At 40.4% G+C, this 16,137-nt stretch overlaps 1 protein-coding gene across 1 annotated transcript; it reads left to right on the top strand.

The window, feature by feature from the left end:
- The first annotated feature begins 783 nt into the window (after positions 1–783).
- Positions 784–16,004, top strand: LOC138625230 (MAM domain-containing protein 2-like). The gene is made up of 16 exons (XM_069706014.1): positions 784–1,089; positions 1,183–1,224; positions 1,357–1,467; positions 5,435–5,724; positions 7,853–7,937; positions 8,172–8,309; positions 8,775–9,052; positions 9,811–9,904; positions 10,280–10,426; positions 11,041–11,160; positions 11,312–11,457; positions 13,197–13,293; positions 14,286–14,444; positions 14,574–14,827; positions 15,464–15,548; positions 15,656–16,004. The coding sequence occupies exons 2-16, from the start codon at positions 1,194–1,196 to the stop codon at positions 15,700–15,702; spliced, it is 2,082 nt and encodes a 693-aa protein (XP_069562115.1). The 5' UTR covers positions 784–1,089; positions 1,183–1,193; the 3' UTR covers positions 15,703–16,004.
- Positions 16,005–16,137: the final 133 nt, after the last annotated feature.

Here is a 16,137-nt window from a genome sequence, read left to right as displayed (position 1 = left end):
ATCAGAAGAGAGGGTCACTGAGAGCAATGCACCTTAAAGACACAAACAAAATCAGCCTGTTCTTGGTAGAGCTTGAGAGAGAAGATTAAAAGAGGAAATGTAAAAACTATGTTTTTTGGTACTGAAGACCACAAAAATATCCTCTCATGGATATTAAGATGACAAATAAAAATCACAGGAAAAGAGTGGCATATGGGATCTTTAAGGTTTGATTGAGTAAAGACAACTACAGCTGTTTGGATAAGGTTACAAAAAGATTGTGGTCATTGTTAAAAGAACCATTAGTAGTTGGGTGACAACTGAGTCCTCCAGTGAACACTGACCTCTTCCTTCTGAGGGTTTGTGACCATGTGAGAATGTCTTCAGGGAGATAACAGTCGTCATTCACTCGACATCAGGTTGCTTGTCAAGAAAATGTAAACGCAGGTCATGAGTGTTTAAATAAATGCAGTTTTTTCAGATAAGAACAGTCTCATTACCTCTCTGTGGGCTGATGGGAGCCCAGTCTTGATTTGTAAGTTAATATTCAGTCCCCAGATTGGGAGGATATATGTGGGTGGAGAGGGGAGCTGAATAACACTGACTGTTTAAAATGCATCACTGTTTTGACACATTGTGTAACTGTGTGTGTGTGTGTGTGTGTGTGTGTGTGTGTGTGTGTGTGTGTGTGTGTGTGTGTGTGTGTGTGTGTGTGTGTGTGTGTGTGTGTGTGTGTGTGTGTGTGTGTGTGTGTGTGTCATGCTCTTCCTACTTAATCATTCATTATATTCTGCAACTTGTTCCCTTCCACTTCCTTCATTTTCTTCATCACCTACTCTCCCATCTCACTTTGTTCCTCCTTCCTCCCACCTCTTTCCCCTTCTTCCCCTCCATTTCCTTCTCTCCTCTGCTCCCTAACTGGCCTCCCATCAGCTCATCACTCACCTTCTTTCTCCTCCTCCCCTTCCTCTCCCTCCCAGACCTCTCTCTCCCTCTCTTTCCTCCTCCTCTCTGTTCTCCCCACAGAGACCCTGCAGTGTGCTGCCAGTCTGGGAGCTGGAGAGACACTCAGACGACACACACAAGAAAAGTCTTCAAAAACAAACTTTGGTGCAGCTTCTGTTATTTTTTCCGTCTGTGGATGCAAGACCTACTTTTACTTTTCTTATTTCCTCTGAGGTTGACGTTTTTTTTGTTTTCCAGAGAAATCTGCAATGTTTCTATTCTACCTCCTAACTTTTGCTGGTGAGTACGTGTTAACGGTTGTGCCAGTGCTGTTGCATGAGGGCATGTTTTTGTTAATGCCAGTTGCTATGATTCATACTTCCCTCTCTCTGATGTCTCTCGTCTCTCTTTTTCCTCCCTCTGTGCTCAAAGCCACCATCCAAGCCCACAGCCAGCTGTTGCCAGGCTCATGCAACTTTGAGTCCAACACCTGCGGATACACGTCAGATGCAGACTTCACGAGCTGGACCCTGCACAAAGATGGTACTTTCAAAAGATGCCACGCTGCATCTTCCGTACTCTGAATTTTAAAACAGTTTTATTTTAGTTGTTAGTAATGAGTGGCATCGTGACTCTTTTAGTAAGTTTCGGTACTGGCCCATCTGGTCTGCATTGATTCCAGCATCCGTGAACATCTGGAGTCAGTGAAAAAACACACTTAGGCATTCTGGTTGGGCTGTGGTACTGCAGCTGATATGAATGAGTGCTGTACACTCCCATTTAAAAATCGAAATAACGTCACTGTCTGTTTATGTAAAATGATCAAAGCCTGCAGATGAATGGAGATTAGATCATTCGTACATGATTTGATTAATGTGTGATTGGAAAAACAACTTCTTCAACATCATTATTTGCTGGACACAGACTTTTGAAACAACTTTAAAACTAATGTAGCAAAGTAGATGCATGAAATATTGAAAAGGGTCAGGCTGCTGATAGCACTGAAGACAGATGCCTCTTGGTGCAGCAGGAGGATCCATCATGTTCATCGTGACATAGTGGGGCCTGCTTTAAGAGGTTAAGGATATGTGGATGTAAACAAATGAAGAAAAAAAAACACTCTCAGTGTTTTTTCCAAGCTCCTCTCAACTCATATCTAACTTGAATCATCTTTCACACACGTAAATGTGACAAGCCAGTTTTTATTATCAATACACAAGTACTGGTGTGATTTCAGGTGTTGAGTGGCCCAAAGCTGGCAGGTTCAGCTACTTGATTTACAACATAAATTGGACCATGTCCAAAACACAAATTCGAGGGAAATTAAGCAGCCATATTAAGGCAACAACCACAATACATCTGGTTCTCGTGTACCAGAACATATTCAAGTGTTCTGACAGTAATGACAAACTTGACCGGTTTCTAAGTCTTTAAACTCACACAAAAATCCTAGTCGCTAAATGTTAGAATGGTAATTCTAAATAGGGCAATATATTTCGCCTGTTTTCATGTTCAAAGAAACAGGGGAACTTGTGAAATGTATTTGGGGTTTGGTCACAGAATAAGATGAGACCATCGATTTCAATCTTGTGTGTTAACTAGAAATAAGGAAGGAACAGGAGATTGAAGGTTATTAGCCTATTTTAGCAAAAGATTGGAGCTATAGGGAAATACAAGTGGATTGACTCTTTCCAAAGTTCAAAAACAACAAGTTGTGATGTCAAAGTTATCATTTTTTATTTTCTGGCCAATGTCCCTTTTTGGGATGAAGAAGACAGGAAATGTGGGGAAAAAAAACATCAAAGGAATGATGTCTCTTAGCTCCTAGTTGCTTCACGCATTTTAGCACACATGGTGTAAGCAATCACCACTCAGCCATTGGGTCACCCCTAATTTGTGGTTTTAGGGGGAATTAAGTACTGGAATTATATCTCGTCACATTGCAGTTGATGTCAAGAGGTCACCACCACGTCACACAGATCCAAGAAGTGCTGGATGGACAGATAAATTGTTCCAGCACATAATTCGGCCTAAAAGTATTCCAATTTAGCTTGTGTAACAACTGGTGATTGTATTAATATGCGTTTTCGGGTCGGTGGTAGGTGGATCCTTTAACTTTGGACAGCCCAGCCGCTTCTCCCAGCTTTCAGTCTTCATGCTAAGCTCACCTAACCGGCTGTGTATTCCAGTAGCAGTTTATTTATCTGCTTTTTCCTGTTCTCAATCAATTATTAGGAGATGCTGAGAGTATGATAAAAATATGACGTATTCACAAGTTATGGTATCTGGTTATTGTTTAAAAAAAACAACCAATCATAAGAGATAGCCGAAGTTAAAGCTGTCTGTAATCTACATCTGTGTCCCTGATGAAGCAAACTTTCTCCTCTCGTGACAGTGTCCTTCTGCTGTGGTGTCTCTGCAACCAGACCCTGTTGGAAGAACTTCTCATTAATACTTTTTTCAGCATGATCCTTGCTCAGACTTGTTTGAACATGGCTCTGCTGTTGCAGCCTGCTTCGTCCATTAACTACTTACTCTTTTCCTGTTTCCATCCCTGTTGCTGTAGCCGCCGGCTTGTTAAAAAGGTCAGCGTTAATGGTGTGCTCAGCTCTTGCTCTTGTATCCTCTCTCTCTCAATCCTCCTTTTTCTTTCTGTGCTCTGTGCATTTGGCAAAAGAGAAGTGAAGTCATGTCTAATATATAAAGCAGTTTTATGTAGTCTTTGTTCTGAATCCAATAAAAGTGTTGACACTGATTTAATCAAGACATCACGTCAGTTGGTGTGTGCGCCGAGGTTTTGAACAAGAATCTTTTAATTCAATTGATTTAATGTGTAAATACAGAGTTTGCAAACAATATCAGTTTAGTGGCAAAAAAGGAGAAACGTGAAATGTCCAAATTAAAGGTGAAATGAGCTCAGCTCTGGATTTGAATACAACACCAGTGTCACACGAACAAATAATAAATGACAGACCACTGAGGAGAGCCATGAGGCCCCTAAAGCAGAAAAGAAGCTCAGAGCTGCTGAGATGGATTTCATGTTGCATCAAGACAGAGGGCATAATCACTATGCAAAATATCCCATTCTTAAAAATGTGCTTTTTGTTTTAGATAAAGATTCTAACAGAAACAGGATCTTGATTTAAACTCTTTTCAAGTTTGTGGAGTTCTGCCTTAAAAATAAGCTCTTCAGAGAATGATTGATGCAGTACGGTAGTATGTTGTCTGGACTAGTCGTGAAGTTGGGACAGACAAGCAACGTTTCACAGAGATGACACATATGTGTGAGTTAATTCAATCTTTTTAGCCATACTAACAGAGGGATTCTATGGTCATTGCTTCTAAAGTTGTTTTGTGAGACACAATTTAGTTTAGCGAAAGTCAGCCTTTCAGCAGTACTTGTTTATTTCTAATTAGCAAATGTTAGCATTATAACGTGCTAGACTGTGATGGTAAAAATGGCAACTATTATCTGCTAAAGGGCAGCATGCTGGCATTCAGCTGAAAACACCACTGTGCCTGCAGTGCATGGAGACGCTACTTTACTATCGTCTGGCAACATCATCTGCCGCTATCATTTTCCTCATTGCTATTTGCTTGTCAATGATCATAAGGGGAGTGTATCTCTGTTCCTGGGGTCATAAGTTCCCAGTGGTCCTTTGTTGCTTGCATATTAAGGTCGCAAGGTCTTATATTCCCAAGGTATAACTTCCCAAGATCCTACACTCCTACAGGGTCTTATGTTCCGACAGTCCTTTGTTCCCAAGGTTCTGTTCCTAGAGGCCTATAGGGTCCTATGATCCTATGTTCTCATGGTCCTGATTTTCACACCTGGTAAAGCCCAAACTTCTTGTTCCGACACTTTTCTTTGTCAGTTTTTGAGGAAATTACTACAGGAAAATGGATTTGGTGAGAGTGCCAATAACACAAACTCTGCTTTTAAGGGGGACCACATCAGCCATGAAATTCACAGTGAATTAATTAAACCAAAAGAGAAAGCAATTTCTATTTTACTGGGTATCATGTTTTCACTGGTGTATTACCTTATTGGATTACCAGAAATGAGCCACAGCATGATGCTGGTTGTATAGTCTGCCTCAAAACACCTAAAATATTTGTACCTTTCTTTTTATTTTGTTAAATAATTACCATGACATGAGTCTAATCATATAATCACATATTTATTTAACTTTTCATAACACTAGCAGTGAGTTGTACATGGTGTTAATGCCCTGCAGGCAGTGGGTGTTAAATACTTCTCAAGCAGGTGTGTGCAGGTGTTTACCATAAAGAATGAAAGTAAACCAATGAGTGTCTGAAAGGTTAAATAAAATATGTAAATGCTTTGATGAGTTGTATAAATAGCCTTATTGTTATTTGTAAAACATAACTAAAACATTCATAAATCCTTTTTGAAATCCTTGTGCATAATATTCTTGCAGTACAAATGCTGTGCCTCTAAACATATATAGGTTTATTTATAGCACAAACCTTCTTCTTTTTTTTTTAGGCCGTTTTGTCACAGTGGACGCAGCCAAAAACGATGACCAGGAGAATAACATGGGTTCAGGTGCCGAACCGCAGAGAGAAATCACAGGGGTTCTGCTGAGTCCGTCTCTGGAGCATGAAGAGTGGAGCTGCCTGAGGCTCGTCTACCAGATCACGGGGTCGGGAAGACTGGAGGTCCTGCAGCGCACTGAGGGAAAGAGCTTTGACAGACCGCTGTGGAGCAGCCAGGCACCCTCCGACAGCTGGGTCATCTCAAGCATGGACCTGCAGAAAAGTAGTGAGCCTTACAGGGTAAAACACTCCTTAAATAGTCTCTAATCTTTGTTTGGGAAGAAGGCCAGTTTGAAAAGATTAAAAATCATGACTGAGGCTTCAAGATTGATTATAATACGTTCATCTTATCTAATAAAATAAAAATGTTGAATGGAAAAAAACAGCTTACTAAAAATATAAAATAACTATTCCTAGAGCAGTGGTACTAAAAGTGTCTTATTTATACTGATTGCAGAAGAGTAAGGTCATTCATGGTCCAAACTGGAAAATGTTCCTCTTCTGAGGGGCTCAAATGTTCTCACTAAAGTCCATGGCAAAGTTATGCAAGTGGAATCATAATTCATCATAATATCATGAAAGATTATGCAGAATCAAATACATAATTCAGATTGTAATTTATGTTATATTAGTGATTATAAAAATAAGAATTCTGCTGCCCTATTTATCTCCCATCACCACACCACTGACAGATTGCAGGCAAAGAACAAGTGATAATATTGTGAAATAAAGCTGCAGATGTGAAGGCAAAAAGTTGTAATTTTACAAGAAATCCTACTGCACTTCAGTTCAACTTTCTCACAGTTTTTTTTAGTGAGGGAAAAAAGATACAAAGCAAGCTGTTTGAAAAGCTAATTCTCTCAATTAGGTCATGAGACACAAATTAGTAAAAAAAATGTACAAACAGCATATTATCTTCCTAATTATTTACTATTTTTAGAGTGTAATCAAAGAATAAAAGTGCGGTGTGTCACAGCTGATTGTCCAACCTGCTTGAGCCTAAAATAACAGCAGAGGTGCACAAAACATTTCAATATGTTAACAAGACAGATTTAGGTTGACATACCGCAAACCGGCCCTTAATTGAAGCCAGTGTGATGCGTGTTGTCATTTTCTAAACACTGTGGCACATGTTTATATTATATGCAGAGGCAGAGCTGACAGGGCTGTGACCTACATCATGGTATGCCAGACCTGTGCTGTGTGTGGGCTCCTCTTTGCATAAACATATTTCAGTCCAGACCTGCGGGGAAAAAATGAATGTGCCAGAGGTTTGGACTTCACCATGACTGCTAAAACGTCCTGCTTCATTCAAGGCGACAAATTCATGCGTTCACTTCTCACTAACATGACAGTCCAGGGGTTCATGTACCTGTGTAGAAATAACTTAATGCTATTGTTTTGGTAAAAATGGCTTTAGTCCATTTTTTAATTTTTTTTAATTGAAGACATAATTCAATATTTTAGAAACACCGATTTATTCCTTTTGCAAGATTTTAAGACAGCCTGAATCAGGATGTGGTTAGCCTAGCTTAGCATAAAGACTGGAGATGGGGGGGGGGGACAGCTGGCCTGGCTCCACAATTAGCTGCCAAGAAATAGTTACACTATGTCACTCGCACAAAATGAAACAAAACTTTTTACATTTCTGTTCCTATATGGATTGAACAAATCAAATTTAATATGCTACCTAATTATTGAACGGTAGAAGTGTTTGTAGGCATATTTTTCATTTTGGATAGAGCCACAGGTTTACTGTTTTCATCAGCCAAACTATACTAACCAGGTTCTTATTCTAGTGCACTTAATGCACAGACATGAGATTGGTATTTTCTCATCTAAGCAAAGTCTGAGAGTGAATATGTTCCAAAATGTTCAACTATTAACTGACAATGGAAAGCCGCTATGTAGAAATTAGATTAATGTTTTTTTTTTTAACCAAGTCCAGACAAAATCACAAAGAATAATTGACAAATCTTTATCACTATCGGTGTTTTTAGTCTCTTTCAGCTTTGGTTGTGGAGCACATTCACTGTATAGTTCAGCCCTTTTATTCACCTTGTCTCCAGCAGCAGCTTGCTGATTTCAGCAAACAATTTTCTGTAAATTGACACTACTCTACCTCACACACATACAAGACCTGACCTTAGATTTTAATGGGTGTGTTTTTTTCTTCTCTGTCTTCCTGCGTGTTGTTTCTTCCTCTGAAAGTGATTTCACAGCAAACCTGCTGCTCGCCAAACCTTCGACCAGTGTATCAGATATCTGTGTTTCGTGTGTGCACTCTTTTTAACCCTCTGTGATGTCATCCCTGTGTCACACCTCATTGCTGGTTGCAGGGTATTACTGAACATGTGTTGTTGATTAGGTCATCATCGAAGGTAAACCTGGGCCGAGCGCCGAGAGCAGTGTGGCCATCTTTGAGATCCACATCAGCCCCGGATACTGCCTGGGTCAGTGAATTCACCCACACATCTTTTCTAAAAGGAAAAGAAAAACATTCGCCACATGTCTGCATAAAGATCCACATCCTGTTCCTTAAACCCTTAAACACGCACACGCATGCAAACACACACACACACACACACACACACATATTAACATAGCAAAAAGAACAACCATGAAATCCTTCTGTGTGCAAACCCAAAATGTCAGATCTGTCAGTAACTTCTCTGTTGTCTGTCCAGAGTGTGATTTTGAGGACTCTCACCTGTGTGGATACAGTAACCAGTGGAATGCCAATGTGAACTGGTATGTGGGAGGAGGAAGGATCCAGCTGCCTCACATTAATATGCCAATTGACCACACCTACAACAACAGGACAGGTGAGAGAGGTTTCTACTGTTTTTATCCCACGACTTGTTCGTTGTAGATGAAATGAGACAGTAAATGCTTTTCATTCAATTCTACTATGATTATACTCACTCCTCATCTTAAAAGACACCTCAATAAATGACCAAAGCAAACAAAACTAAACACCGTAATGTTCATTTATGCTTTCCGATTTTCTTTTTTTGGTCCTGTTTGCTTTACTGTGACAATAAAAGTAGCAATCATAATTCAAAATGTAAAGTTTTTATTTTTTAGACAGATCACTGAACCAATTTTTTTAAGGCGATCTTCGGGTTTCAATAAGGTAATCTAAATGCTGCGGAAACAAAGGTTATATGTAACCCGGACAACTATTTGATGTAGATGTCTACACATCTGTTGACCTGCAGGTGACCAAATAATGCTTAATGTTCAAACTCAGAAGTTTCATGTCAGTGAAGTCACTGAACCCCTCTCAGGTCACCTCATGTACGTGGACTCCAACTACGCCAAGACTTTCAAAGAGGTGGCCAAACTGGTGTCTCCCCTGACGATGGTGCCGATGTCCGGCTGCCTGAGTTTTCAGTACCAGCGCAGTGAGGAGGGAGGAAACCTGTTCTCTGTTTACACCCGGGACCGTCTGGGCCAGTACCAGGAACTGTGGAAGGCCGGCTCAGAGAACCAGAGCCACTGGAGCGGGACTCTGGGAGAATGGATATCTGTGCAGGTGGACCTCAGGGCACCGTACTCAGTGCAGGTCAGTAAACATTAAAGCTTTATATGATTACTTTTCCACATTCTGGATTTTAATTTAAAGATATTAAAGCAATACCGTGGTACTTTTAAAGACGATAACAACACATTCTTAAGTGTGAAGCTGAATTTTTAAGCAGATTGAGCCAGTTTACTGACTGTCCACTGTTACACCACATTTAAGCTCGTTCACATCACCTGATGATGACATTTTTAAACCACTGACCCAGGAGAATTATGGAAAACTTAAGAAAATGAATTGTGCCATTTCTCTGCAGATGTTATCATAGTGATTTTTTTTTTTTTTTTTAAATACATATTTTGGAGGCGAAGTCATAGTGTTGATGTTGTTCTGGACTGCATTATATTCAGAGGTTTTTTTGAACATTGGGCCTCACTCTGTGTAAATAAGGAGGACAAAAATATATTTACGTTGAATATATTGTAATTCAGTTCAACATCATCAGCTAGGATCTGGAAATCTAAATTGCATGGAGTCACAATAAATTGTACCAGTGTACCTAATAAAGTGTCCTATGCATTGTCTCCTACCTAGTTACGCTTGAGAAAAATAAACAAAAAGAATCGGTTAAAAACATCCATTAAAATGTAAGTGTGTGTGTGTGTGTGTGTGTGTGTGTGTGTGTGTGTGTGTGTGTGTGTGTGTGTGTGTGTGTGTGTGTGTGTGTGTGTGTGTGTGTGTGTGCGTGTGTCTGTGTGCACATAATGACTTTGTTTATGAGAGTCTGTCTCCACCTCTAGGTGGTCTTTGAAGTGGCCTTTAACAGTCCAAGAGGCGGACGAGTTGCAGTTGATGACATTTCCTTTTCTCCAGAGTTTTGCAGCACAGACACTGGTGAGCTGCACACTGTTTGTTCCATTGTTTGTTTCCATGTTTATGAAGTCATTGAAACTGTTCTATTTATGACATGATACTTTACTGGTGAAAATCCTTTTAGGATTTTAAAAGGACTAAGAGCTTAAAACTTTGTTAAGATCCAAACATGGAGGTTTGGATTTATTGGGGATAAAAATGTAAAGTTTGTCCTGAGGATGACTCTACTATAAACCATACAGTTAACCGGGTTAATGGAGAAGTTATCCTCTGAGGTCTATAAATAGCCATAACATGTGCAAATATAATGCAAATGTGAGTCTTTCTAAAGTAAAGAGGAACCACAAAAGTGTTTATCCAACATCAACATGCTGATTCTATGTAATTATTCCACAGAGCCGACCTTTGACCCCTCCATCGCCAACTGTGATTTTGAGTCCGGTTTCTGCCTCTACACCCAGGACCAGGTGACGAGGTCATCGTGGAGGAGAGTGTCTGTGAAGCCCAACATATTTAGGAGTGGAGACCACACCACGGGGGCAGGTGGATCTGCAGCAAAAAAATTATATCTTTTTGTTTTTTTAAATGTGAGGCATAAATCTGACAATATGACAGGAGGTCAATGTTAAATCAGAGGGATCATTGAGCCAAATTACTGGAGGGATGCTTGGAATGTTGAAGTCGTTCATTCTGCAGCTCCACTCAGCTTTTAACTCTCTTGTAGCTCATAGTTTTGTTTGTGCGTCACATTTACTGTCTGCTTTAGTAAATGTTTCCACCACCTGCCTTCCACCAAACACAGTTAAGCTGGTGAACATAGTGAAGCATTTAGCAGCTCAAGACCAAAAAGAAAGCAAAATATTTGACTTTTAAACTGGTCACAAAAACTGAATAAGTGCATTTGTTTACTAACACGAAAGCCACCGCAACTTTATGAGACAACGATTTGGTGGTGGTTGCGTGTCTCTCAGCTTTAAAAAATAAAAAAATAAAAAAAAATTAAACTGTCGGATGTGCAGAAAGTAATTTTTGCAACTGAAAAACAGATGAAAACGAGATTATTACCAGGTGCGAGCAGAGAAGGGAACAATAATGACAAGCAGATTCAGAGGATGACAGAGTTTTGCAAGAAAATAGTTGCTGTTTTCTCCCTCCAGGATCTTTCCTGCTGGCTCACTACCGGCTGGGCCCACACTCCGGATACGTTACCCGACTGATCAGTCCAACTCTGCCAGGGAACATGAAGTACTGCCTGAGATTTTACTTCTCCCTCAGGGGTGAGTGCCACCTCTAAACTCAGCAGATTGATAGATATTTGTGATGTTTGTTTTTTTGTCTACTTGTGGCAGTGATTGAGTCTGTGTGTAAATCTTCTGCTGGAATCTGTTTGACTGAATCACTGACCAGAAATAACTCTGGCAACTGCAGGTTTCAACCAGACAGACCAGGCTCTGGCTGTTTATCTGCTGCAGCAGCAGAGCACCAGCCAGGAGAAGATCTGGACTCAGGGCGAGAAGTCGAGAGGAATCTGGATCGCAGCGGACGTCACCTTCCAGACGTCAAAGCCTGCCAAGGTCAGGCGAGAGGAAGTGGAAATATCGCTTGAGTCTGAATGTCAGATGGAGCGACATCGGAGAATAAAAGAGAGGAGAAACACTGAGAGAAGGAAGGAAGGAAGGAAGGAAGGAAGGAAGGAAGGAAGGAAGGAAGGAAGGAAGGAAGGAAGGAAGGAAGGAAGGAAGGAAGGAAGGAAGGAAAGGAAAGGAAAGGAAAGGAAAGGAAAGGAAAGGAAAGGAAAGGAAAGGAAGGGAGGAAGGTTAAAGGTCAAATTAAGGAATGACAGAAGGAAGATTGGAAGGGCGTACGTGAGGAAGGAGAAAAAGGAAGGAGAGAAGAAACAAGAGAATACATGGCATATCGGGTTAAAGAGGAAAGAAAGGAAAAGCAGAATAAACAAACAAACATGGAGGGCAGAAGGTACGAAGAAAAATAAACAGAAATATGAGGGAATGGAAGGAAAGAATTAGAGGATAAACAAAAACTGGTGCAAGATGGGAAGGAGACAGTAATGAATGAATATAAATTATCAAAGAAGAATTGGGTGAAGTGAGGAACTAAGCAAAGAAAGAATTTTTTTAAAAGCCAACAGACAAATGATAAAAAGAATAAAGAAAAAATGTAAGGAAGAAAAGTCACCACCACAAAATTCCTTTGTATTTCACAGTATGCAGAGTGTTTAAACCGTCTGGTGAGATACTCCCGTGATGGCCAGAAAAGTTACTCGGCATGTATGGAAATAGATTTGCGTCATAATATTCAAACAAAATTTCTTAAATATCAAACAAAAATAAGAATTTGAGAGAGAATACAACTCTCTGAAATGTCATCTCAAAAGTAAAACTGATTATTTGTGTAATTATGTAAAAGACCAATATTTTACACAAATAACTTGTTTGCAAATTGTACGTTTCACTTTTAATTCGTATTTTTTTGACACAAATTCCACAGAAATGCTCTATATGGGTATGTGCACCACCCAACAAGCCAGCGTACCCCTACGTTAACTTGAATGAGGATTAAATAACTCAATAGAGCAACTTTTCTCGACTTTCTAAATGTTATTGGAAAGAATAGATCAAATTATTAAAGTGAAACGAATCATTTCATAGATGTTGTGAACCACCAAATAATTTATTCACCATTTTACAGCCACAACAGCAGCAACAGAGTGATCTACTGTAGAGCCTATAATTTAAGCATGTGAGGAATGTTTTCATAATTACTCACACTGGAAGAAAAGCATAACAAAAGTTTGCACTGCAGGTTCAGATCAAAAGAAAAGAGAAAAAAATTATACAAAGGCAGCAGAGAGAAAAACTAATGGAATTTCCAAAGAACCAACTTACGAGTGGAAACTTCACTTCCTGTTTGTTGGGCTGTTTGAGCTCTGAGCTGGGATTTCTTCTTTTCACTGAATCTCTCCTGTTGGAGGACGGTATCATCATGTGAACTACGTGATCAGAATCATTCATCCAGATTCCACAGTGCTCAAAGGATTTCTCAGCACTCGCACTTTGTTCCTCACTTCACATGTTGAAGTCATTTTAAAATACTAAGAATTTCACTGGTGATTTATTTTTCATCCCTACGAAAGATTTAAGAGTTGCACACATACGAGCAGAATGTGATCAACAACCCAAACAGGATTTCTATGGTTTTGGAACAGATCTGTAAACAATTAATGGTTGTAAAACAAAGGAAGTTCCACTGGTACGGAAAAGCTGACTGCTCACTGGTGACTTCTGCTGTTCAGGTCCTTTTCATCAGCACCTGCAGGAGCTTCTGGGACTGCGGCTCGGTGGCTCTGGACGACATCAGTGTGAGCCTCGGGGACTGCGAGCTGACGGCAGGTAGCAACTCCAAAATCATCTGCATTTTTAAAAAATACATGTTGTTTATAAGGGAGATCACCTCCGGGAAGGAGGTTATGTTTTCAGTGTGGTTTGTTTTTCTGTTTATCAGAAGGATTACGGAAAAAAACAACAAGCCCGATTTCTATAAAACTTGGTGAGCTTGAGAACAGTTGATAAAAAGTTTGATGCAGTTCTGAATCACGGAGCGGATCCACATACCATTTTTCATCTTCATTAACATTATGACATGCGGTCCACTAAATGACATACATTCAGTAGACAGCAGTTAAATTCAATCATAATAAACATAGGCCAATTTTAGAAATATGATGACGCCATATCACAAGTCGCATTCACAAGCACCAGTAATCCTCTTGTACTTGTACATGTACTTGCTCAAACTTGTTACAGAAAGCAGTCGTTATGGAGCACCAGTAAAGCAGTGGACAGTAGTTTCATGGGTCAGTGCAGGAAATGCTGTACAATTGTAAAATTGCCAGAAGAAGGGTGGATTATAGAGGAATGGATTATTGACATCTCAGTGACCTTTGAGTTTCATTTCAAATCTGGGAAACACTCAAGATCACCAAGGCCACAGGGACATTCTGATTAGCTGATAGAAGCCGTGATTTTAGGAGAATACCTGAACCTGTCTAAGAATTAAGCTTGTATTACTAAACAGGCAACACAGCAACACAGACAGTCTGCCAAAGGTAAAATCGAACACGTCACTTCACGACAATATCAACTACAAACTACTTTTAATATCTTTAGCTACAATTGAATTAAGCTTTAAACAGAATTTTCTTTCACACATTTGAGACTAGGACATCACTGACTAATCCACAGTGCATTGGGGGCAAAAGGTACAGCCCCTACGGTAAAGTATAATTTAGGGCCATTGATAGATGCAGTTAGTTCTGTTTCAGGGTTGGGCCGTGACAATAAAATGCTTTCTCATTTAAGTTTCATTCATTTTCCTCTTGCAGGTCTGTTGTCGTCTCCTCTCCCCGGACACTGTGACTTTGAAGCAGGCCTGTGTGGTTACATTCAGGACAAGCATAGCGATGCTGCTGACTGGGAGTGGAGGCGAGGACCCACCCCGACCTCGTACACCGGACCCAGAGGGGACCACAGCACAGGATTCGGTGAGGATGCCCTCTGCTTCAGCTCTGCTCCCATTCAACTTTCTGTAAAATACACAAAGGTTCAATATAACTGAACATCATCAGCATTATAAATCTGTAAACAGACAAAGGTCTTCGCTGTGTTGACAGGATACTACCTGCACATGGAGGCGTCTACCCTGCTGCCCGGTCAGAAGGTCAGACTGCTGTCCCGCCCTCTCAGGGGAACCAGGGGGCCTCAGTGTCTTCGCTTCTACTACCACATGTACGGCTCAGGAACGGGCCAGCTCAACGTTCACATCGACAAGGACGGAGAGGACGTGTTGCTGTGGCAACAGAAGGACGAGCAGAGCATCGCTTGGCTGATGGCTCAAGTGGACTACCAGTGTGACAGCCAGCATCAGGCAAGAGTGGAACAAAGCTTCTCCTTACTGTTTTTTCAGATCTCTGGTGCGCATGCTCGGCCCACGTCCAGTTTGTATCCATCCAGATATGAAAAGAGATTTATCTGGCGATGATGGACTTAATCAGCATTGTGTAAAGTTGTTTGGCAAACGCTGGAGTATAACGGAAGTTCATTAATGTACTAGTCTTGCACTGTTGCTTTAAGATTTAATCAATCGTGTGGATAATATGCACTTCCAATGAATACCCATAGAGCTGCTATAGGTGCTGTCAATTTCCACAGCATCAGGTCAGCTGACTGGTTAAAAACCTGGTGCTTCCTCTCTCTAAGCTCCACAGCCCTCTCCTCCTGTTATCAGGTGTTTTGCAGATAGAAATCCCAGGTCAGTTTCTGAGTCACCTGCTGGACGACTAAAGAGAGAGGATGGGAGGCAGAGGAATTAGGAGAATAGAAAAAATATACACTGATCATTCAAAACATCTCATAAATACCCATATGACCACATACCACAGTTTGGGAATCAATGACTTTGAGCTTTAATATTAAGCCGTTAAAAGGGAAAAAAGAGACGTCTTACTTATCTAACACCTTCTAAAATGATGTAAATGATAGCTTCTTTGTGTCACTGTCCCAGATTGTGTTTGAAGCCACCAGAGGTTCTTCAGTAAGGAGTGACATCGCCATTGATGACATTATCTTAGAGGGTGGATCTTGTCCAGGTAAACAATTCATTTTCTGCTAAAGATTAAGTATCCACCAAGGAAGGAAATTGCACATTTATTTTTAAGATCTGCAGAAGCTTATTGATTTCTTATTTCCCCTGCAGAAATGGAGATCAGAGCCACCGTGGGAACCTCCAATGAGATTGAGTAGAGAATGGAGGGAGGAAAACAGCTCTGTAGGATGCATGACCCCCTCCGTCAGTTTTTTTGCACAGTACATACAACTGAAAGCGTTGTCGACTCTTGACTCCTACATGTCGGTTTAAACATGTGGACAAAGGAAACTTTTCATGTAGTTCGGTTTTCACGGAGCAACACATATCAGCTGTCAGTCAGCATGTCTCTGCGCTGTAGCATGAGTGTGTTCAGCTGTGTTCTTCTTCACATTTATATGCATTAGATTAATGCTCATTGCTCTAATAAAGCAAGAAGGTTCTTTAACGTGATTTTTTTTTCTTTCTATTCACTAATAAATGAATTCAGATATGAGAAAAACTTGCTTTTACTGTCACCAAGTGGAAATACAGTGCTGCACACAGCCAATCAGAAAGGTTGATATTGACTTTACTTTTTAACTGTAGTAGTT

The sequence above is a fragment of the Brachyistius frenatus genome, unplaced genomic scaffold (assembly GCF_029030835.1).
Source record: "Brachyistius frenatus isolate BFR_SWC_R1_liver_20210118 unplaced genomic scaffold, ASM2903083v1 Contig_3, whole genome shotgun sequence".
Taxonomy (NCBI): Eukaryota; Metazoa; Chordata; class Actinopteri; family Embiotocidae; genus Brachyistius; species Brachyistius frenatus.
The sequence above is the reverse complement of the archived record's forward strand: the minus strand, read 5'-3'. Positions and strand labels throughout refer to the sequence as shown.

Coding starts and splice junctions, on each gene's coding strand:
- LOC138625230 (XM_069706014.1), top strand. CDS start 1,194: ATGTTTCTATTCTACCTCCTAACTTTTGCTG. Junction 1,225..1,356: donor CTACCTCCTAACTTTTGCTG/GTGAGTACGTGT, acceptor CTGTGCTCAAAG/CCACCATCCAAGCCCACAGC. Junction 1,468..5,434: donor CTGGACCCTGCACAAAGATG/GTACTTTCAAAA, acceptor TTTTTTTTTTAG/GCCGTTTTGTCACAGTGGAC.